This window comes from Condylura cristata, unplaced genomic scaffold, assembly GCF_000260355.1.
Source record: "Condylura cristata isolate star-nosed mole 26May11 unplaced genomic scaffold, ConCri1.0 scaffold00039, whole genome shotgun sequence".
Lineage (NCBI taxonomy): Eukaryota > Metazoa > Chordata > Mammalia > Eulipotyphla > Talpidae > Condylura > Condylura cristata.
Window position 1 is genome coordinate 5,570,156 of NW_004567140.1, and position 23,006 is coordinate 5,593,161.

Here is a 23,006-nt window from a genome sequence, read left to right on the forward strand (position 1 = left end):
GGCAGAGATGCGATGCCCAGAGTTGCTGGACTTCTTGCTTGCTCCCCAGGGGCCACCTGAGCAGTCTGAGAGCAGTTGGCCGACTGCCCTCCCTCTCTCCCTCCTTCCCTCCCTCCCTCCCTCCCGCCATCCCTTGCTGCTAGTATTGCCCTCCTCCTCCGACACCCAAGAGGGGAAGAGAAGACTGCGGCTGAGGCCCCCCTGCAGCTGCCCCCTGCAGCGTCACCTCCTACTGCAGCAGGCCCTAGCACCCAGGTGCACTCTGACTTGTGTCTCTGGAAGTGTGGGCACAAGGGCACCCACAGGCGCGTCCTCCCCAAGGCCTCTTGTAAGAGGACCAGCATGGGAAAGCTGTTCACCTGAAACGTCACGGCAGGGCTTTGCGGCGTTTGTGGGAGGGGATCTGCTGAGAACCATTTCCCCCACCTGTGCCGATGGCCGCCGTGTGTTATTCTCCTCAAGTGTATCATGTCCTACTTGTACTCCTTCGTATGTAGTCTCCCGCTAACGGACTGCACTGTGGCTCTCCTCCCCGGGTGGGTGGGTGGGTGGCAGGTAACGAGCACGCACTTGGGCTCCCTGAGAGGGGCAGCCTGGCTTTGCAGCAGTAGCACAGACATCTAAATGATCCTCAGTGGGCTCCACACCTCAGCCTCGGCCTCACTGCCCACGTGCAGCAACCTTACGTGCTAGGCAGCCCAGCCGGACGCCTGGCGTAGAAACAGGAGTAGCACGTAGCGTCCATCCTGGAGGCTTTTCCTCAGCTTTTTGGGTCATGGTGAGCCCTACTTCTTAGCTTCTCCCTAGACCCAATGCTGAACATCTTGGAAGTTAGGCTTTTGTTGTATGGTGGCTGTTTTTCTTCTTGGTCTTGTTTTGATGGGGTGGTGAGGAGGAAGGGCTCCTCAGAAGTCAGTCCGATGGGCTTGGCTCTCTCAAAGGCTTGTGACTGAGAGTACTGGCTTCCTGGAAGGAGACCGAACACCCTGCTAAACGCTGCGTATAAGACCCCGGAGGACCCCGGGAGGCGCTGCTCAAAGCTGTGTTTTCTTGGGTGTAAAATCTCCTTGTGCATTGAGTTCTCCTCAGCCTGTGAGGATTTCCAGATCATCCGGTATACTGATTTTTTAAAAGGAAATTAAAGCTAAGAATATTTAACCTCCAAAATTATCTTACCATTTGCACATTTACTATATATCACCCTTACTAGAGCAATCATCATCATAGTCTCTCTGTGCTTAGAATATCTTCTTCACTTCCCTATAAGTCAGTTTGAATTGTGGGAGCAAATGGTCTGTTTTGCTTGAATGGACCCACATTTATGATGTAATCGCATGACCCTTTGTTTAGCACAGTAGCAGAGACATACAAGATGGCACCCTGCAGTGACAGGTGCCCTCATGCCCACCGGCACCTTGCCGTGGCGCTGAGGGCTGCCACCTGTGGCCCCAGAGCTGCCTGCAGGTGGGTGGGTCTGCCGAGTGGGTGAGTGGTGGCGCTGCACAGCTCCTGCTGCAGGGTCTGCTGCCACCTGCTGAGGGGAGCAGTGAGGCGAGGCGTCTGTATAAGTGCATGATGAGAAATCATTGACAGCATTAGGAATATGTTAGAGCTGGTGATGTCAGGAATTATACAGTGGCATCAAAACTATTAGAATTGGCACGGGAGCTCTGCTGGCTTAGCATGCTTTTCTGCAAGGGTATTTTTTGAAGATGCACGCACACTGCATTCTGAGTAATTTAAAATATTAAAAATTTTGTAGAAAGCAAACTCTTAAATATTTGAATTGGGGAATAAAATATATACTCCTTGCAAAAAGGAGAGTCCGTTTCTTCACAGGTCTCCTAAGCTGACATTTTCTGTGTTCTTATTTTATTACATCAAATATTGGTCTAATAAAATAACCAAACATGTTATAGAAAGTTCACCAAATCTTGAAAATGCCTACATTTAAATTTTTTCTGTTCATCTTTTGGGCTTTGTCTGTAATAAACATCTCTTTGCACTTGAACAATTCCTTGAGGCCCTCTCAGTGGAGGCGCCACAAAGGGAGCTAATGAAAGCGGCCACGCCATCTGATGAGCCAAGCCCGGCAGCTCCCTGTGCTGCAGCACTGCTGTTGTGTGAGACAGGGTCGCACTCTGTCGCTCCTCACTTCCTCCTTAAGTAGCCGTTTGCCTTTGTAAAATTTTCATCCCACAGGAGGTTCAGTCAGAAATGGGGAAGAAGGTTTGGGAAAGGATAAAGAAGGGTTCGGGCTTTACTCAGAATGAGCTTGAAGCAAAGTATGGAGACAGCGCACGTTACTGTCTGTATAGAAGTTGACGTGACCATTCGCTATCTAAAGAGCTGATGAGCAGGCACTGGGCTCTTTGGGCTTACTGGATTCTGTTGTTGTTGTTACATTCTCGATCTGCGTGTCTTTTTTTTCTCCGTTCTTAGCTGTTGCTTGTGCTTTAGAAGTCGTTTTGTTCAAGCATGGTGACTATTTTCTATAGTCAGTGCTTATGTTAGTATTATTTTGATTTAGAATATTGGGTACAGATTTCCTGTTTGTTCATACTGTAAAGATATGAACATAGTACCCACCCTGTATCGTGGGGGGCTCTGTCTTCTGGGGGAATGTCTGAATTACTGAATGCCTCATTTTAAATCTGACAATCAGGTAGATGTTCAGTTGAAGAGAAATAGACATGGAAACCATCTTGTTTTTAGGACCATGAAAATGCAGCTGTTTGATGTTCACATGAGTTTATCTTGTTTTGTTTCATTGTTTAATGTTCAGGAAGTATGCATACTCCTTATTTCAAGCCATTTATGTAACTGCCCTTCACATCACTTATTTATTCTATGTGGGTAGCAAAGAACTGTGAAAGGATAAATGTAAGTTCCTTCTCTCACTCTCTCTTTTGCTGTCTTACTTTCCTGTGGATACTGCGATTTTTCTCACAGAGACCATTATTTCTTACAGTTTTCACTTTCAGAAAGCAAATAAGCTAAGACAATTTGGCCATTTGACAAAAACAAACATTCTTTTGCCCACTCACTTTTTCTACAGTAGGAGTTTTTTCTCCAGCCAGTGTACTGAATGAAACCCAGTGTCTGCGTGGTGATTGAAAACCAGGCAGCTTCATGACTGTCACTCCCAGCCAGCCCTCCAAGGGCCCGGGCCCCTCACAGGTGACCACGAGCTTGATGGGAGCTTTGGCTGGGTCACGTGACCGCGGTTGTTCCCGCCGCCCAGGAGCTCCCTCCCTCTGTAAAAGGTGGACCACATGGCTAGCGATGTGGCGTGGGCAGATACATGGTGTCTACTGTCCATAGCAGTCAGTAGTGATAATTTTGAAACACTATAGAATTGACGTCTAGAGCTGTGATTTCCAGCTGAGATTTCCTTACATTGGGCCTTTGGTAAGAAATATATTTTACATTGTGACCCACGTCATCTGTGCAAAATACATACAGCTGAATGAGGAGAGTCGCAAAACAATACTCATCCATGGGCCTGTTGCACTTTATTTCATTAAAAAAAAAAATGCTGGTTGATTTGATTACCCAGTTCTGGGTTCTGATCCACATTGAGAAAAATGCTGTTCTAAGGGTATGCGGAACGTTTGACATCTATTGTTTCTTCCTCTGTGAAATGGAGAAAAGAATAAATATATAAGCATGATGTAATGCGATGAAAGGCACTAGGTGGAGAGGAAGAAGACAGACGAGGGGTCAGAGCTGTGGATTCTACTTTGTAGGAGCCTGGTGAACTTAATGTGGAACCACAACATTTCAGATTGGTGGTGCCATAGAAGCCGTCTTACACAGCCCTCTCACGTTCTAAACCTGTATTGAAAATCTGCTTAAGGTGGGATGCACTCAGTACTGAGAGATAGTTCAGCATTGGCTAAAAGTCAGGACTAGTCAGATGCGAGTCTTGACTGGCACAGAGCAAACACCACGTCTGCTAAGGACTAACACGTGTTTGTACTCACGTGGCAAGTAGTGTTCTCTGGACCTTCGACTTTGTCATCTGCAAGGGGAACCAGCACCCGTACAGTTTGTCCCGGGCTCCATCTTTTTAGAGAAAAAAAGGAGTTGGTCATTTTCTCAATTTAGTTTATTGTTCCCCAGGTATCTGAGAAACAGTTGGCCTCTTGACACATCTGTGTTTGAAACCTCTCACTGCCTCTTCCTAGTTGGGAACACCGAGTCCAGTTTAAATGTCAAATTTGTTTCTTATCTGTAAAATGGGGCAGAAGTGGTTGGGGGGAGATGGGGTAATCATGCTGTTTCATATCGTTAAAAGATCAGCAGTGTTGTCGTTGAATTGCTCAGAGCAGTGTTTGGCCCTTACTTGCTTCCTAAATGGGAGCTGTTACGCTGTAGAAAGCTTGAAGCCAGAGCCCACTCAAGGTGCCCCCAGAAGAGGTCTGTTTGCTGGGCACTGGCAGCAAAATGTTGTTTACAGATGGGGAAGTTAGCTTGTTTAGCAGGCCTGTGGGTGCTTATGGAATGTTCTTTATTGAATGGGTCAGCACTGGAAGAGCTGGGCGGGGACTCTGGGCCCTTAAGAAGTGTTTGTAGGCAAGATGAGGGGGTGTTAGTGGAAAGGAATTCTGAGGGTCGCAACTAGCAGGTGGGTGGGAAGTCAGCTGCTGGCCCCCTTATGGCATCCTCAGTGACGCAGGGCACCCGCCGCAGGAGAGGAGTCACCTTCATGAAGTCGTGCTCCAGCTCACCTCTGCAGAAATCCATTTTCATGAAGACTTGCCAGTGCATCACTGGGGTGGGGGGCACCAGATGTGCCTCAAAATGAGAGCTGGCAGGAAACTTGCTCCTGGAAAAGGAAAAAAGGCCAAAAGGCCGCTGGGTGGAGGCAGGTGTGCTCCTGCAGCCTCTTTTCCCCTTGCCAGTGTGTTCTTTGACAGAACGAACCACCACTAGATGGCGCACGGCCCTAGGCAGTCCCATTGTGCACTGTATTTTAAGATTTTTTCAAAAGGCAAGTCACTAATGTGTTGTTTTTAAAAATAGCATTTGACATGTAACCTATTTTGTGTTTCATTTTATAAAGGAATGAAGAATAAGCTAAAATTCAAAGCCTGTGTGTTTGTGGGCTGTTTGTGCCATAGGAAAAGCCCAGTTGTTGAGGCCCACGACGGCTGGTGGTCTCTGTATGTGGATAAGGTCTGACATTTAATTCTCATGCACATATGCTTTGTTAATTTATGAGGCAGTATTTTTGGAATGCAGCTTTGTAGAAAATATTTTAAAGAGAGTCAGCTGCCCCAAAGAGTATCTTTTTTCTTCTTTTTTACCCATTACTTGACATTTCATCCCTTAGAAATTTGTAGATTGTATTTCTTACGGAATATTGTGTCGCATTGCATTGTATTTCTTATATTTCTTACGGAATATCCTGTCACTTATGTCGCATTGTATTTCTTACGGAATATCCTGTTGCTTTAAACAATTGTATCTGTTGCATTTGTGTTTTAGTTGTGTGTGTGTAGTTCAGAGAGACATAGGAATAGTTTAAAAAATGGGATAGGCTGGTCGTTGGCTGGAAGAACAGGAGAAACGCAGAGATGGAAGGAGGCTTTTAGCATAGGTCCTCCCATCTAGCCCAAGAGATAAAACATTGGATCTTCACCGACTGTGGTTTCCACACCCTCCTCAAAACAACTTGCTTAATCATCAGCTCCCTGTAGCCATGACCACAAAAAGGTGTAGCATGCAGAAACTATGCCTATTCCTTTTTCAGGAACAATAATCAAAGATAAGATTTCTGTCACTTTACTTATAAGCTGTAATACTAAAGCCTTTAGCTGTAGTTGGTGAAGACCCGTCACGAGAGGGAGTTTGTGGACTCGAGATGATCCTTTGCTGGGGAGGGTATAAGCAAGGTCCATCGATGTCTGTGCCATCGTCTGTGTCCGTCCCGTGTGATGGCTTGGAGCAGGCATGTAGTGACCAGCTGTCCTGTGCCTTTGTGAGTGGGTCACACGGCATTCCAGCTCTGGGGTGCCATTGCCGAGTCCTGCAATGGCCAGTGCCTCTCCGTACCCCATCCCACCCCACCCCCCAATTATCCTGTAGACTTCTGGAGAAATCTTTCGTGCTTTCAAGGCTGCCTGAGGGTTACCACAGGGATTGATTGCCCTGGAGGAGCCTGCCTGGGAACTATTCTGACCACTGGACATTGTCCCTGCTCATCCCAGTGCACTGCCCAGGTTGGCATGTGACAGCAGGTGTAGAGAAATCTTGGCCGTATGTGAAGGACATGGGGAACTCGTGAGATTAGTAACATTTCATTTAAATTTGTATCACCCGTCTCTGTGACCCCCACACCCAGTTTTCTCTTTTAAGAACCAGCAACCATGACAGTAAATTTCAGATTAACATAGCATTTTAAAAGCTTTAGCTTAATTCTACTTTGTATTATATCCCCATGAAAGAGTTCCTTTAAAAAAAAAAAAAAAAGCCAAGGCATGATTCAGGGAAAAAAAAACAAAAGCCAGGTCATTTTGAACTTGTATAAATGCAGCAATAGGTTGCATGCCATGCACATAGCTTGTAGGTTAGCTGTGGGCTGGCTTGAGCGCTTTCCTATCACAACTTAGACTTAGGTCTCTGCCTCCTGGTTGGTGGATACTTTCTTGTTCCTACCCAACCCCTGTCCCCCAAGCTGCGGCCCATCCTGTGTGAAGGGCAGGGTGTTGGCACAGAGGCAGACACGGAATCCCACTGGGCAGCTGCCATTCAGGACGCTGTTGGGACACTGCCCTTACCTCTTGCCCAAGACCTCAGCCAGAGCTGCGGGTCACAGCAAGGTCACCCTGGGCCTCTCTTTATGTCACCAACAGAGTTAAATCTCATCCATTCTGAAAGCTGCTGGCATTGAACCTTGGGCCAACAGCTTGATTACATTATCTCCTCTGATATTCATCTTGCAGATGAGTAAGCTAAGGTGTATAGCGTTTGGGTGACTTGGCTAAATGGAGGCACCAGCCCTTGAAACTAGACCTGTCATTATGTTAATTGTGTAGGCGCATTTACAGGCATTTAACTGGCGCGCACTCAGCCAGACTTGCAGACTGCCTCCTCTTCACCCTGCGTACTTGAAGCAAGCAGCAGGTGCCAGCAGGCCTGAGACAGGGAATGCATGTGGGAAACCAGAAAAAACGCATCAATAAATGATCTTTAGGGTTCCCAGCCAAAGGCAAACAAGTGAAAAACACTCAGACAAGTGGATGACCACAGTTTCCTCAACATTAGGAAGAAATTGAAGCATGTAGTGAATGAAACAGACTAAATAAGGAGCAGCCCAGTAGCGTCAAGCGGCTGCACAGCCAGAGCGGAGCGGTAACACGGGCTGCGCGGGAGAAGGGCTGTCTCGATGTTGACAGCTCACATGTGTACGGGACTGAGTCTCACACCACTGCTTTACCTCAGACAGCCATCTTGTGTTCCCGGAATGTAAGGAACGAGAAGGTATCTGTTGAAGCCATCTACTTGGCTGTTTCCAAAGTGAGCTTTGTGTGGGTAAAGGCGGGCAGGGTAGCAGGTGGCCTAGGGTTAGTTTTCCCCCCAGTGGTATACTTTTGATTATTGGAAGGTTCATTTTAACCTAAATTAAATCGTTCTTCTCTCTCTTTCCCCTTTCATAGGGCTTCCTGAAGAATGAGAAGGACAACGCCTTGCTGTCTGCCATTGAAGAGTCCCGGAAGCGGGTAAGGGGCAGCCCAGCGTAGACAAGTACCCGGTGAGGCCCAGGTGCACCTGCTGAGCCCGCGAGCCCGCCAGGGGACTGCGCGCATTCTGCACAGGAGATACCCTGCTTGGGACTGTGCGTTCGGTGCTGAAATGCGTCTGAAATACTGGACTGGTCGGCTAATTGCTGAGTTAATCTTAAAGGAAGGACCAAACAATTCTTTTGTTTCAGTGCTATAGTATAAATGGCATTTCAGTTTCTACTGAATTTTCCTCCGTTTCTTTTTTTTTTAATCACGTGTTTTTGTTTATTAGACAAGTTTCTCCATACTTTTTAAAAATAACAAAAATCAATTGCATGTCCTCTTTAAGAAGTGTCTTTTTAGTTCTTCCCCCCTTTTTTTGACGAGGTTATTTATTTTGTTTTTGTTGAGAGGTGTGAGCTCTTTGTAGATCTTTGTGATCAGGCCCTTGTCGTTGTATTGTGTGCAAAACTTTCCTGCCAATCAGTAGGGTGTCTCTTTGTTTTGGTTAATGTCTCTTTTGCTGTACAGAGCTAGTTTGATTAATCCCAGATGTTTATTTTCCCTTTACTTTCTTTGCTTTGGGAGAAATGCAGATGGCCAATATTATTTATAATCAGGGAAATGTAAATCAAAACCACAATGAGATACCACCTCACACCAGTGAGAATGGCACTTATTAAAAAACATGCAACAGCAAATGCTGATGAGATTGTGGAGAAAAAGGAACCACTGGTGGGAGTGCAAACTGGTCCAACCACTATGGAAAGCTGCATGGAGGATCCTCAGCCTGCTAAAAATGGAGCTTCCATATGACCCAGCACTTCCACTCCTAGGGATCTACCCAAAGGACAGAAAAACACTGATTCAAAAGGATGCCTGTGCCCTATGTTTATTGCAGCACTATTTATAATAACGAAGACATGAAAACAGCCCAAAAGCCCAAAAATATAGATGCCTGGATCAAGAAAGGATGACTGAAAACACACACACACACACACACACACACACACACACACACACACACACACACAGGAATATTATTCAGCAATCAAAAAGGATAAACTCATGCCATTTGCAGCAACATGGATGGAGCTGAAAGGTTGGTGCTCAGTGACATAAGCCAGAAGGAAGAAGAAAAATATCAGATGGCCTCACTTATAAGAGGGCTATAAGGGAACCTAATAAGGGGTCAGGAAAAAATATATGTAACAATAATAATAATAAATTAGCAGTTAGTCATGAGTCAGAGACATTCTGCAAGGGAAGGGCAGGAAGAGGGATCAAAATAAGAGAGAGAAGAACACCAGGGACTATTGTGATGATTCATGGGTGATTTGGTGGGACTTTTACGGGGAATACACCTAAAAGGAGTGTGTGTGTATGTATACATACAAAGAGTATATATAAATATATATATACACACACATATACGTATATATATAAAACAGGGAGTGTGTATATGTGTGTGTGTGTGTATATACACTATCTTGACACTGCAAAGAATTGTAAATGAGTCAGCTAGAGCCCCATTACCATATATGTGCAGCAATATTGCAACTCCCTCAAGATTTGCAAAGATTGTTCACTTTAGTAACATGTGAATTATTTCTGACAAGGATTCAAAGATTAAAACTTTTCTAAAACATCCCATGATGGAGGAGGGGATTTTCAGGCCACTGGGCCTTTTGCAGTGTGAGGAATGTCAGCTGTCATGTAGACTGATTTCTGAATATGCAGTTTTTCCAAAAAGGAGGCTGGATGCTTTCTAACAGGCTGCCAGCAGAGCCTCTCTGCAGAGGCGAGGTGGGGTGAAGGGGCCTGTTTCAAGTGAAATCTATCTATGGTACACTAATACAGTTCAAACAAACTTTACAAATGTGCTGTGTCTCAGTGAACTTTATTAAAATGTTCTGCTCAGGTGAAACTGCCCCAGTGGGGCAGATGTGAGTGAGTCGGGGCAGCAGGGGTCTTGCCATTTTAATACGTAAGAAAATGTTCCAAAAGCCTTGTTTAAATGACTGGTATGTTTAATTATCAGAGTAAAAATCCTTACAATAGCATTTATTACATTTTTGGCACTAGTACTAATTTCTTGAAATGGAGAAATTCACTTGATTCAGATCTGAACATATTTTAAGAAAGGAATTTTTCAGGTTTTTTTTTTAGTTCACACTTTGAGTTACTTAGCAGCATTGATCCTCCTGCTGTAAATGACCAGTGAAATTAAATTAGGATTATTGAATGCCACCGAGCTTATTAATCCATTTACTCCGTGGAATGTGTTCCTGACTTGGCAGACTTTGAACATTGTGCCACACTGAGACTAAATGTGCAGCCAGCCAAAACACTTAGGTGACATAGCACAGTGCAAAATGTGTGCATGTGTGTGAGGGAGACATTCCGTGCTGGGTGCCAACCGGGGGGGAGGTGGGGCACCCATCACCTGTCTGGGCACCGGAGGTTGCCACTGAATAAGAATCATTTTCATACAAAAGGCGTCCTGGCATTTTGGTGGCAATTTCATGTTTGAATAACTTGCCAATGTCCTGCTGAAATGCCAAGAAAACAAGCTACAAACCCACAAATGCATCCTGTCTTTTTCTGTTTGGTGCATCCCAGCAAAAACAGAACAACATTATTAGAACATATGTGGAGTTTCAAAGCCAGCAACAGCTCAATCGTAAGCGGGTGTGCAGTCAAAGCATATTGCCCTTGTCCCTTACGAAAACGGGGCTCGAGTGCTTCTCGCCTGTTCTTCAATCAGCTGCCCAGTTCTCTCTCTGCCTTCCTTTCTTAATTGTGTCCAAGGAGACGCAGATTCCACATGTACGTACACATGATTTAATGTGTAGTCGTTCCTCTGCTTGCATGTTCAGGGCTTGGGCTGGGCCTCCTTTTCTTTGTTAGACTGCCCTCTCACAGGGCTCTTCCTCATGTCCTTGCCTTCTCGTCCCATGAACTCTTCCCTCCCACCTCATGCCTCAGATCCTCACCGTCCCCCTCTTTTCTTAGTTCCTAGTTGAGCTTGCTGATTCTTCCGAGGTTGGCTGATTCTCTCATTAGCTCCTCTAGTTGACATTCTTCTTTGCTCCTAAGCTGGTGCTTCAGACATGGGTCTAAGGAGAATAGGCTAGAACGGGGCAGATGGGTGGCTGATCACCCCTGATTAGCCTGCAAACTGGATGTTCATTACCGCTCATGTAATTAAGGTAAGCTGGTGGGTGGCATGGTCAAGGGAAGAGAATTTTAATGTTGGGTCATTTGTTTTTATTTGAAGCTCCTTATCACACAGTGATGAATGGAACCACAGTGCTGTTCACTCAGGTTGTGGGGCTCTAAATGAGTAGCCTGGCACCCTTCTCACAGAGCTGAGGGTCTGCGCCCAGAACACTGCCAGCTTTCAGAGTCCTTCGTATGTTAGCAAAGCAGGAGTTCTTGGCACGCAGGTGGGCAGCCTGATGAGCAGTGGATGGTTAATTCCCACTGCTGTTCTGACCCCTACACGGGGCTGGAAGTCTGCCCCACCATCCTGATCGACTGTGTCTCTGATGCATTGTCTGCTTTCTTCACTTGCCTTTAGTCCTCTCTCCTGTAAGGAAAGGACCCTTCCAAGGGATCTTGTCCTGAAGAAAAACTCCTGTGATGTTGTGGTGTCCCGGGGTCAGTCAGCCTCACTGTTGCGAGCACAAAAGTAGATGGCCTGGCAGCCTTCTCCCGGGCAGCTCCCACCTCCTGCCCGCCCCGACCTCAGGCCACGTGGCTCTCTGTTTCTCTTCCTCGAGGCTGAGGAGCTGGCCGGTTTGACCACCAAGTAGGAAGAAATTGGTTCACTTGCCTACTATTTCTGGATCTAGGGAATCCACTCTTTCCCATAGCCCTTTCTGTTCCAGAGTCTATGTTCAGAGTGCTTATTAGCGTTCATGTTTAAGGTCATGAATTAACTAAAGGGCTTTTCTCTGGGTAGTTTTTCAATCCATGCTGACTGGAACTGGCCCATTAAGCCTAGTTCTCAGAAGAAAACCAGGTAGGAGACTCTTGTTAACGTTGTGGTTGTCATTTCTTCACGTGTCTTCAGAAAACATTGGAAAAGATCTCTGTTGGTAAGTGGACCAAAATCAAACTTGGAAGATCAGCCCGCCTCCTTCGCCATCATCTGTTGCTTGTCTGGTGTTTTCACATTTTCATTGTTCCAAGTATCGGTCCAAATGCCAACCACTCTAATTGCAGGAAGAGGCTAGGTGATTTTTCTAAGTTTCCCAGAACTTGTGTATGTGGGTATTTTCTGTGTAAATTGCTGCCAGAAATAAAGCAGGTGTTACCGATACTTACTCCCATGGTGCTGCCTAGTTACATGCCAATCTGATGGTAAATGGAAATGGCTTTTTGAAAAGTGGGCCAAGCTGATGGGAAACTGGTCTGCCAGCTAAGGAAGGGCCGAAGAGTGGTGGTGATGTGGGACATCTCAGTAGGTGTTTGATCCTTTCTCCTCCCCCCAGCCCAGTATGTCCCCCCCCCCGCCCCCCCCGCCAGCAATTCTGTCCTTTGGCTTTTCCTTCCAAGGGCCTCTATTTGGCAGCACCTGCAGTGTGGTCACCGGTAGACAGACAGGTGAGCTGTGCGGCCTCTGAGGGCGGCCGAGCAGTTAGGGTGGCCTGGCCGCCAGAGCCGCGCCGCTTACACCGGGGTGCTGCCGTCCAGCACAGTGTTACTGGTTCCTCAAGAAAATAAAATCAGGGGAATCTTGCTTTTGTCTTTTTTTACTTACATTCTTATTACCTTTTGGATTCCATTGTTTTTATGACTCATCACTTTATCCACTACACAGAAAAGGTGCTTCAACCTAAAGTTCCTCTTTCCCCGCACCTTTTCTAGCACTTACTGGGGGTCTTTTTAGTCTGTGCCTTCTCACAGACCAGAGTGGTCCCTCATCGTAGGTTCAGTTTGCATCTCTTCAGAGTGAAGATGAGTGTTTTTTCAGATGTCTTGGCCTTCTGGCTAGCCTCTTTGGTGAGTGGTCTGTTCATGCCTGCTGCTCCTGTTTTATGGTTGAATTGTATGTGTTTTTATACACCTTAGGTATTAACGCCTCATCTGTTATGTATTGAATTGTAAATATTTTCTCCCATTTACCAGGGTATCTATTTAATTGTCTTGTATTTTCTTTCACTCTATAGAAGCTTTAAACTTAAAGTCACTCCACTTGTGTATTTTTGTCTTTAATTCCTTGCCATAGGGGTTGAGTCATCACAATTACCTTTATTGTTAATACCGTGGAACCTATTGTCTATGTCCTCTGTGGGTTTTATTGCTGCAGGTCTGGTGTCTAAATCTTTTTTTTTTATTACAAAGTTTATTTTTACATCATTTTGCACATTTTTTTTTTCCATCTCAATTGTAATCCCCGCAGGTTTCCCATCACCAAATCACCCCTGTGCCACCACCATAGTCCCGTGCATTTCCCTCCCTTCCCCTCCCCCCCCCTCGTTTTTGATCCCATTCCCCACTCCACCCCCACAAAATGTCTCTGGTATATGGTTGTTCATTATTTTTGTTATTTTCTCGCCTGGTTCATTATACTCCTGCTATGAGTGCTGGTGTCTAAATCTTTAAGTCATGCGGAGTTTATTTTTGTTAGGCTTTAGGGGAAACTGTACTTTGCTGTTCGGTTTTCATCACCTCTGCTCCTTCCTGACAGACATTTGGCATGGCCGAGGAGTACCACCGAGAGTCGATGCTGGTCGAGTGGGAGCAGGTCAAGCAGCGAATTCTCCACACACTGCTGGCGTCAGGAGAAGACGCCCTTGACTTTACTCAAGAAAGTGAGGTAGGTGGAATCCCAAAGATAAACCACTGTTAATGAAATGCGAGGTTGAAGATGCCGCTTACTTGGCTACCGGCCGTCTTGGAGCAGCAGATCTCTCTGTCCCTGAGTTTGGTTTCTGGGATGCCTCCATCGACCAGGATTTCCTCCAGCATGCTGGCTGCTTCTCCTCTCTCCTTTGCTGATGTTCTCTAACTCCTTGACCTCTCGTTGCCTCCGTGTCCAGGGCTCAATCCTTGGCCTTTCTTTGTTTCTTCCTCAGTCATTTCCCCGTTGATTTCATCTGGGCTTACGGCTTTACCGATCTGTAAGCTGAAGGTTCAGCTTTGCACCCAAGCCCCAGACTCATTCATCTACTCGTCGTCTTGAATGTCAGAGCCATCTCATCTCAGGCTGAATGTGGCCAGGATTGAGCCATGAGGGCAAAAATTGCCCCACCCCCAACTCCCATACCAGCCTTCACTTCTCAGCTTCTCATCTTTATAAATGGCAATTACAGTTTTTTACTGCTCAGATGAAAAAAAAAAAAAACCCTCAGATTCATTTTTGGCCTCTCCTCCAGCCTGTTCTCTCTCACATGTTGCAGCCTCAGGTAACCCTGCCTCTCAAATTGTATCCCGATTCCAGCACTTCTTACACCTCCATTGTTCGCACTCTGGTCCAGCCACCATCACCCCTCGCTCAGGTTGCCGACCTCGCCTCCTCACAGCTTGTTTCAGTTGTCTGCTGCTGTGTGGCACATTGTTCCACAGGCAGGTGACGGAAGCACTTAGCTTAGGCGGGCATTTCTGACTCAGGTGTCAGGCTGTGGACAGGGTGGTGGGAGGATCCCTTCAAGCTCACGCATTCGTGGCTTTTGGCCAGAGACATCAGTGCCTTGTCGTGTTGTGTCGCTCGCTGTAAGAGTTTGCAGCCCAGAGCAAGAGTGAGGGACCCAGGGGCGCTAAAGAGCCCCCATGACTGAAACCACTGTCTTGCCTGTGACTTTACCTTGCGAGTAACAGCCTGTCCCTTGTCAGAAGTAAGTCAGTGAGTCCAGCCTATACCCAAGGGAAGGGGCCATGCAAGCACTTGAATCCAGGTAAGGGGGTTACTAAGGGCTGTACTAGGGGTTGCCAGTCACATTGTTCTCCTTACTTGCCCTCAGCGCGGAAGCCATGTGACACTGTGAAAACACACTAGGTTGTGTCGTGCCTCTCTTCGGGTCCTTCCAGGGGCGCAGAGGCCAGAGTCTTCACCATGACCTCTCAGTCCCTACCAGACTGGGTTTCTTGCCTCTCCAAGCTCACCTTCCGCATTGTTTTTGCTTAATGTCGTAGATAGGTTCTCGGAAACGCACAGTAAATGAGAAGACGTACAGCAAAACCAGTCCCCAGATAGTGTTGTTGCTTTTAGCAGTGGCTGAGGTTGCTTTTTCTTTTATTATATGTCATTTTGCTTAAAGTTGAGGTTCCCAGGAACCTATCACCCACATTAAGAGAGGACTCTCGCCTCTGCTGCTCCAGCCAGACAAGCCCCTGACAGGTCCCTTAAACAGCCTGGCAGGTGCTCCTACCTCAGGGCCCTGTCTTTCTTGCGCTTCTGCCTGGAATGCTCCTCTCCAGGCAGTGGAGTGGAACTGTGTGACCGTCGCCCTCACTCCTTCAAGTATTCACCCAGTACCATCTCTGAGAGCCTTGATAACTGAAATCCAAGCATCCTCTCCCACTTCAGCACTCCGTAGGCTCCTTGCTGTATTTCTCTTTAACACTCTCCCCGCCCCACGCCACTGCATATGTTTTATGTGTTACTGCTTATAGTCGAATGTGAGTTCTGTGAAGGTAAGGGTGTCTGCTTCTCACCCTCTCTCTCCAGAGCCTTGATGAATACCTAGAATGTGCTCAGGAAGTACTTGATGAGTGAATCGTTTGTCTCTGGCTGCCTGTGTGCTAACTGAAGTATTAAGGATATGTTGAAATTAGATATTAGAGTGGGTATAAGTAGGGTTGTCTTAATTGCTTAGAAGAGGTGCTAACTTGATGGTTTTTCCCTTTTAAAATCCAGTGTTTGAAAAAGGTAATCCATTATTTGTATGATTCAAGAGTTAAAACACCCTGGCCCCCAAAGCCCCTGTCTTCCTCCCTTTGCCCCCCAGAGGTGATCACTTTGGTTACTTTCTCATGTTGATTTCCTTATCCCCAGCCTTATACAGAAGTTAACTTACTGTTTATATCCTGGACATCTCTTCTGAGAGGGCTTTTGAGGCTCCATCTTGGGATCAACAGTCTTGCTTGGTTAGTGACTTCTGCCCTTGTACCTGGGGAAGCTCTGTCTTGCCAAAGATTTCCCAGCCTGGTGTTGGGATGAGATTAGCCTCAGGGTTCAAATCCTGACTTTGCCACTGACTGGTGCTGAGACCTTATCCATGTCACTTCACCCTGCAGACCTTCGATGTATTCCCTGGCAAAATGGGAAATAGTTTCAGGTAATTTGGAGGTAATCACAGCTATAATGTTACAAACAATCATAACTTAGACATTTTCAAATACTACTACCAGTGCTTCTAGAGAAGTCTTTTTTTTTTTTTAAGATTTATTTATTTGTACATACAGAACTGGGGTACAGGCCAGAGGCTCAGGGGCGGTGAGAGGCCTCACCAGAGACAGAGCGGGGAACAGAACAGGCAGATCGACGAAGTACACTGCTGAGGGGAGCAGCGGGCGGGTCAGGAGAGGTCTGCCACGCCATGTGGTCTCCTCCGGGGCAGGCGGGAATCGAACTCATGAGGAAGTGGCTTTAGATTCTCAGTGCAGCGCTTTAACCCGCTGCGCCACCAGGGAGGGCCAAGAGAAGTCTTTTTCACAGAAGCTGTTCGTGGCTAGCTAGTATTCTTTCTTGTGAGACGACTGACATCTGTGAGGCGGATGCGGCCTAAGACTGTTGGCGTTTCAGTCAAAATTTGGGTAACTTTTTCAGTCTATTGTGCCAAAGTGTGACTTCTTACATTCCCTGTCTACAAATTTACCCCCATTTAAAGACTAACATTTCAGATGAGTGTCTTTGTGAGGAAAGAACTAACATATATCAAACACTTGGCCAACCTAGTGTTACTTTTTTTTTTAAATGAAAAGGAACTTTAATACAGTGAGTATACAATATGGAAGACAAAGAATATAATTTCTAAATCAAACACCTGAAGTGACCCATCCCCTCGTGGGCAAAAGTCAACCCAAAAGGGACTGGCTCAGAGCAAGGCCTGAAAGCTGCCACTAGACTAAAGCACCTTCTGGTGGGACCCATGGAAAAGGGTCAGCAATGGCCAGACGAGTCTGGGAGGGAAAGAGAAAAATCAAAATCAATATTGATACTGCCATAGTCACCTCCCCACGGGTCTCTCACCCACATTTCTTTCAACCAGTCCAGGGCCAAGAAATAAACACGGTTTCTTCACATGCCTCCCTTTTCTAGTGTTACTTTTTGAATGTCTAGTGTCTCACAAGGGAACTAGAACAGCTCATAGACTTATAAACTTCATTTTTTAAAATGGTGTTAATAGGTTGTGGCATGGATTGGGATTTGGAAGTAATTATAAGTTGCTAATGAAATATTCTTTCTTGATTGCTCTTTTCTTAAAAATAGATTGGTCTATTAAATAGACTCTTCTTCCTGACCTCAAGTACCCTTGGAGGGGAGTTATCAATACCTTTGCTGTTTTCTACTGTGAGACCCTCTAGACTGGAAAGCTTTGCCCCCAAAGCTGGCAGGTGATATAAGTGATCTTCTCCCCAGGTTACCCAGGGAATTGCCATTTTCTGGAAGTATTAGGTAGGTTTTGTAGTTGGTTGCTCTTTTGGATTTCCCTCCCAAGTTGTGACACGTGCACAGAAGCACGCACACATCCTGAGTGTATAGCCCGGGGAGTGATCGCAGATGGAACACAGCAGGCGAAGGGCACAGGACAGCGCTCCAGCCAGCCCCCACCACCCTTGCAGTCATTGCTCCTGACCACAGCAGTCCAGGCGCCTCACCGCACGGGTTAATTGTGTTTGTTTTGAATTGTCTGCGGTTGGAGCCACAGGCCGTGCCCCTGACGCCGCCTGCTCTGCCGCCGCCGTGCTCATAGCGGGGCGGTGTGCCCTTAGTCTGTGACCACTCAGACACTTGCGGGGTGTCTGTACCGTCTCTGGTCCCATAACTTTCAAATTCTGTTGTGTGATTAGCTAATAGCATAGGTGTGTCTTTTGTTGAGCGTATGCTTACATCTCCGTTGGGTGTACCTAAGGGGTTGCGGGGCGAAGGGGAATGCCTGTGGCCTGTGTCAGCCGTGGTTGATACTGCCAGGCAGTTGCTTGTGTTGTGCTCCCCGTCCCCAGAAGCCCCCAGCGGCCGGGGCGACTTCCATTAGTTCCATAGACTTGGCACCTGATTTGTTTGTTTTTTAAGTTTTTCTCAATTTAACCATTCTCGTGAATGTGGAAACCATGTATTTTTGCCATCTTTTCCATAAAATTTTCTTCAAAATGATGGGAGGGTGATATTATCTCCACCTGGGCAGGCACCGCCCCTTCCCATGAGGAGACCACAAAACGTGAAGGCCAGAGAAGGCTGGAGTTGCACAGGCCTGGACTCCAGCCTGGGTAAGTGAGTTGTGGAAGAAGAACTGAGGGTTAAAGCGAGGCTGTCTGCAGCCACTGCACAGGGCTTCGATCCATGGAACCCATGGAAGCCAGCCAGGGAGCTGACACACCCCTGACTTGTCCACTACTCCCCTCAGGCTGCAGATAGCTTCGTAGTGCCGATACTTAACCCCTGGCACCACCAGGCAGGACCCATAAGCTACACACTATTAACGAGTTTGAGTTTGGTTTATCCACTTTATATGGACCTACGCCTTTTCTTTTTAAGTGCTTGCTTTGACTCTTTGGAAACAAATTGTCAGGAATAAAATTGTTGGACTCCAAAGAGTAGTTAGTTAGAAATGAGGCATCAGATCATTTGAGCTTACCTTATATTTGAGGGACAGTGTCCAAATTTGGGTGGTTTAATAAAAAAAAGAGGCTTGGGGATCCTTTCTTCCTATCTATCTATCTATCTATCTATCTATCTATCTATCTATCTATCTATCTATCTATCTATCTATCTATCTATCTAATCTATCTATCTATCTAATCTAATCTATTTTAATTTTTATCTACACACACACACACACACACACACACACACACGAGCTGGGATGTAGGCCAGAAGTGTGGAGGATGAGAGGATTCACTGGAGACAGAGTGGGGAGCAGAACAGGCAGATGGATGAAGCACACTGCTGAGGGGAGCAGCGGGCGGGTCAGGAGAGGTCTGCCGCGCCCTGTGGGTCACCTCCGGGGTGGGGATCGAACTCGTTCTGCAGGGGCTGTTGAGAGCTTCACAGTGCTGTACTTTAACCCATTACGCACCTGAGAGGGCCTTAGCCGACTTTTACAACAGTCTTTAAGGCGCGTTTGTGTTGTGGTATAGCATGACTGGTGGCAGACACAGTCAGTGGGTGATCCTGTAGCGGTCATATGGGAAAGAGCCAAGCGAGCGGAGGCTGGGAGAGGAGCTGAGCTGAGCGTCTGCCCGCACATGGCAGCAGCGCACAGTGATGCCATCAGTGTTCTGATAACCGACTTAATTTCCAGTCACACATCTTTTCTATATTTTATCATCTCCAAAGTCACAGTGTCTTAATTTTAGTGACGTGTCATAGTTTGACCACATTTCTTTCTTCTTAGTATCTGCCTTGCAGTAGATGCTGCCTGGGACTTGATGGTATGCAATGAAGCTGACCGACAGAGTGCTCAGCTGCTCTTTCACAAGGAAGTTTTAAAAACAACGGTCAGCCCTTTGTTTCTTCTTGCACATGCCTGACGCAGAGGAGTACAGACCTGCCCGGGGCTCAGCGTGCTCCCCACCCCGTGCCCGGACAGCCTCTTGTCCCTGTGCACCCCGTCTTCCCGCGCACCTCTGTGTGTGGCTCCATCCGAAGCCACCGCTGTCATGCTTAGCACCGGGGCTTCTGGCCCCCAGATGTTTCTAGTAGTGCTGTGTTTCTATGTACAGATTTTACAGCCAACTACTAGAAATTAAATCACTTTGCTTCCCTTTTGCTTACCTGAAGCCAAAACATTCCTCTTGGGCATTCAACTCTCACCTTTCTGTATCATATTTTCTTCTTACTCTCCATTTGTTTTACTCTAGGAATGCTAGTTACATTCTCTGTTCCCAGATGAGAATGGGCTCTCCTCTGGAGAGTTGTCGTCTTCCCCCAGATTGCTTTGTAGAAAAGAAGCTACTTAATAAAAATGTGTAGTTCTCACTTACCACATGCTCCAACTGTGACCTCCCTGTACTGACTGATGTGGGGTACACTGGCTACTTTGACAAGACCCTCAAATCTGTGCTCTCAGAGATTACACTTTTCCTGCCTGTCTGCAGACTCCTGGGCAAACCCTTCATTTTCCTCTCTAGCTCTCCCCTCCCATCTTCTCTGCCTTTCTGGTCTCTGATTTCCTGTCCCTATCATCCCCACCATGACTTGAGCAGACCCAGAGCAGAGAAACCCACATAGCTGAGGAGTTTGACTGTTAACTCCTGCACAGCATGCGGCACCCACCTTCCCAGCTCACAGGCAGCCCAGCTGTGAAATTCCAGTGCACATCTGCAGGCGCCTGGCTCAGGAATGTCGCGTATGTCTCGTGTGGGTGGATGATTGACTTTCTGTGTAGCGAAAGAGGCCTGGCCAAGGGCAAATGAAGGAAAGGTTCTTTTGAAAACAAGAGCATTAGGCAAAATTAATTTAAATGGAAATTTGAAGACCGGAGACCAACTGCTTTTTAAGTGGATAATTTAAGGAATTAGGTTTTTAGTGCTGGAAAATATTTCTCAAAGCCATTTACATATATTTAGCTGCGACAACTGTGCCCTTACAGAAACGTTTCACTGCCGCTCCCTCTTCACCCCCCATTCATCCCTTCAGGTTTAGTCATCAGAGGTAGCAGGCTTAGACCCTGTGTCTTTAAAAGACTTTGGGATCTTCAGCTTTCAGATGGTTGGTTCTGTTCCAGAAGGGTAGCTGTGTCTCAGAGCAGTCCTCAACTCGGCGTGACTGGGGGGGGTGGGGGAGTGGGGGCTCTGAACTAGTCTAGAAGTAGAAAACGGCCTGGTTGCGGGTTCTGTTCATTATAGAAATGTGAGATGAGGACTTGTAGCCAGTGGGCAGTGAGATATTTTAGGTTCTGTTTCCGTAGTGTCCTTATCTGTCTGTTGCTGTCCAGTACAAGGTTTGTTTCTATGTTCAGTATGGTTTGTTTCTGTTTAACAAATGATAAAACTGCTAATGTTTATTGGCCGCATGTTGGGCACTGAGCTAATAAGTTCTTCCTCCTTATTCCTCGCAACATTCCTATGAGGTAAATACTGTTCCCCCCATTTAATCTTCATCGCCAGCCTGCGAGGTGGGCGCTCCCATTGCCCCTGCTGAACAGCTAACCGAACCCGGGGATCAGAAAAGCCATCTTCTCATTCGAGGTGCCATAGTTCACGAGCAGAGCTCTCGCCCCACCACTATGCCACGTCTCCCAGGAAGTTCTCAACTGCCCTGCTAGGCAGGTTTCCCCCAGACTGGGCTCAAATCCGGGCCCACTGTTGTTGGTGACGCTGGGCAGGTTGCTTTCCGTGTGATTGGGTGTCTTCACTGTAAAACTGATACAGTGAAAACATGAATCTCATAGGGTCGTGGAGGTTACTGAGATTAAGGTCCTGCTCAGCACATAGTAAGTGCTCAATAGGTAGCTGCTGTTACTGTGAACTTGTAATTTTGGGCAATTCTGTTTCGGATAGGAATACTCTCCTCTGTGAGTAGCAGAAAATCCAGGCGTCAGTGTCTTGAACAGGAATCTGTTTTTCCTGTGAACACGAAGTCTGTCTGTGAGTGCTGGCCTTCGTTCAGTTGTCCCACAGTGTCACAAGACCCAGCACCTCCTGTCTTGTCCACCACCGCCCTGAGCACATACTCTGACTTTGAGGTTCACAGGTGGCTGTTGCAACTCCAGACATTTACATTCCGGGGAGAAGAATGAAAGGCCATGCTCAACTCTTCCTTCTCCCTTTATTAGGAAAACCAGAAACTGGCCCCAAATGCACTAGCCGGCCTGTGTTTTTATCTAACTGGCTGGAATGGGGGCACAGTAGCTAGACAGTAGAGGCTGGAAAGGGTATTCAGGAGTGTAGGGTGCAGCTCAAAAGTCAATTCTTAAATTTTCAGAAAATTTGCAGTCTAGTCAGTATCACCTGGGATAGCTTGACATCTTTCATGGTGGTGAAGTACTAACTGCTACACATCAGATTCCCTTCCCCAGGCTGGTTGTTAAATATTTACCAGCGTGTCACTGGGTATGTGTAACTCTATATGCCATATGCAGGGGGTAGAGCTGAGACATAGGGGTTGGGAATGGTTATTGGGTCATTCAGGCAGCAGCATTTGCCAGGGTCATCAGTACATGGTTTAAAGCAATTTTTAAAAAAGATTTTATCTACTTATGCAGACAGACTGGGGTAGAGACCAGAGGTGCAGGGGTTGAGAGGATTCACCAGAGACAGAGTGGGGAGCAGAACAGGCGGATCTACTGAAATACATTGTTGAGGGGAGCCGTGGGTAGGTCTGGAGAGGTCTGCCACGCCGTGTGGGTCACGTCCCTGGCCGGGGATGGAACTCAGGCTGCAGTAGCTGCGACAGTTTCATAGTGCTATGCTTGAACCCGGTGCACCACCAGGAAGGGCCCTAAAGCTTTTTTAAATACCATTGATCACAGGAAGTCAGAGCTGTGGAGAACATCTCAAGATTGTGTAGGATAGTCCGTCGTTTGATTCCGGGAGCGTGTGCTTTACCCCAAGCCCTAAAGATAGTGAGCAAAGTTCTTCTGGATTCTAGTTGTCCTGAGAGCCCATTGTTCATTCTCGGAAACTGAGGGTTCGGATTCACCCTTCTGCCTGCTGCCCCCTGCAGGGCTCACCAGTGTTCCGTTGCCAGCTTTGTGGCGCTGGGAAGTTTTACTGTCCGGCTGTTTCCCAAGAAGCCTTCTTTATTAAACTGCTTTGTGTTAGATTTTATAGAATACTGCATTGATTTATTTTATTGTTTTTAAAGATTTATTTATGTATGCATTCAGAGACAGTGGAGAACAGAACAGGCAGATCGACAAAGTACATTACTGAGGGGTGCAGCAGGGAGACAGGAGAGGTCTGCTGTGTCACGTGGGTCACTTCCCTGGCCAGGGATGGAACTCACACTGAAGTGGCTGTGGCCAGCTCGCAGTGCTGCGTCCTAACCTGTTGTACCACCAGGAAGCCCAGCATTGATTTATTTTTAATCAAAGACATTTAAAGTATTTTGGTTTTGCTACAGTACAGCATAAACTAATGCATTGGAAGTTTAAGGATAAA

At 46.7% G+C, this 23,006-nt stretch overlaps 1 protein-coding gene across 5 annotated transcripts in view; it reads left to right on the forward strand.

The window, feature by feature from the left end:
* Positions 1 to 23,006, forward strand: part of NUP93 (nucleoporin 93kDa) — a 93,536-nt gene that overhangs the window by 45,631 nt on the left and 24,899 nt on the right. For all 5 annotated transcript variants that reach the window (XR_001146114.1, XM_004693583.2, XM_012733189.1 and 2 more), the window contains 2 exons: positions 7,665 to 7,727; positions 13,429 to 13,557. Coding sequence is in view for 4 of the 5 variants with exons in the window: in XM_004693583.2 (XP_004693640.1) it covers positions 7,665 to 7,727; positions 13,429 to 13,557 (192 nt within the window). In the remaining variant the exon portion in view is untranslated. The remainder of the gene's footprint in view (positions 1 to 7,664; positions 7,728 to 13,428; positions 13,558 to 23,006) is intronic.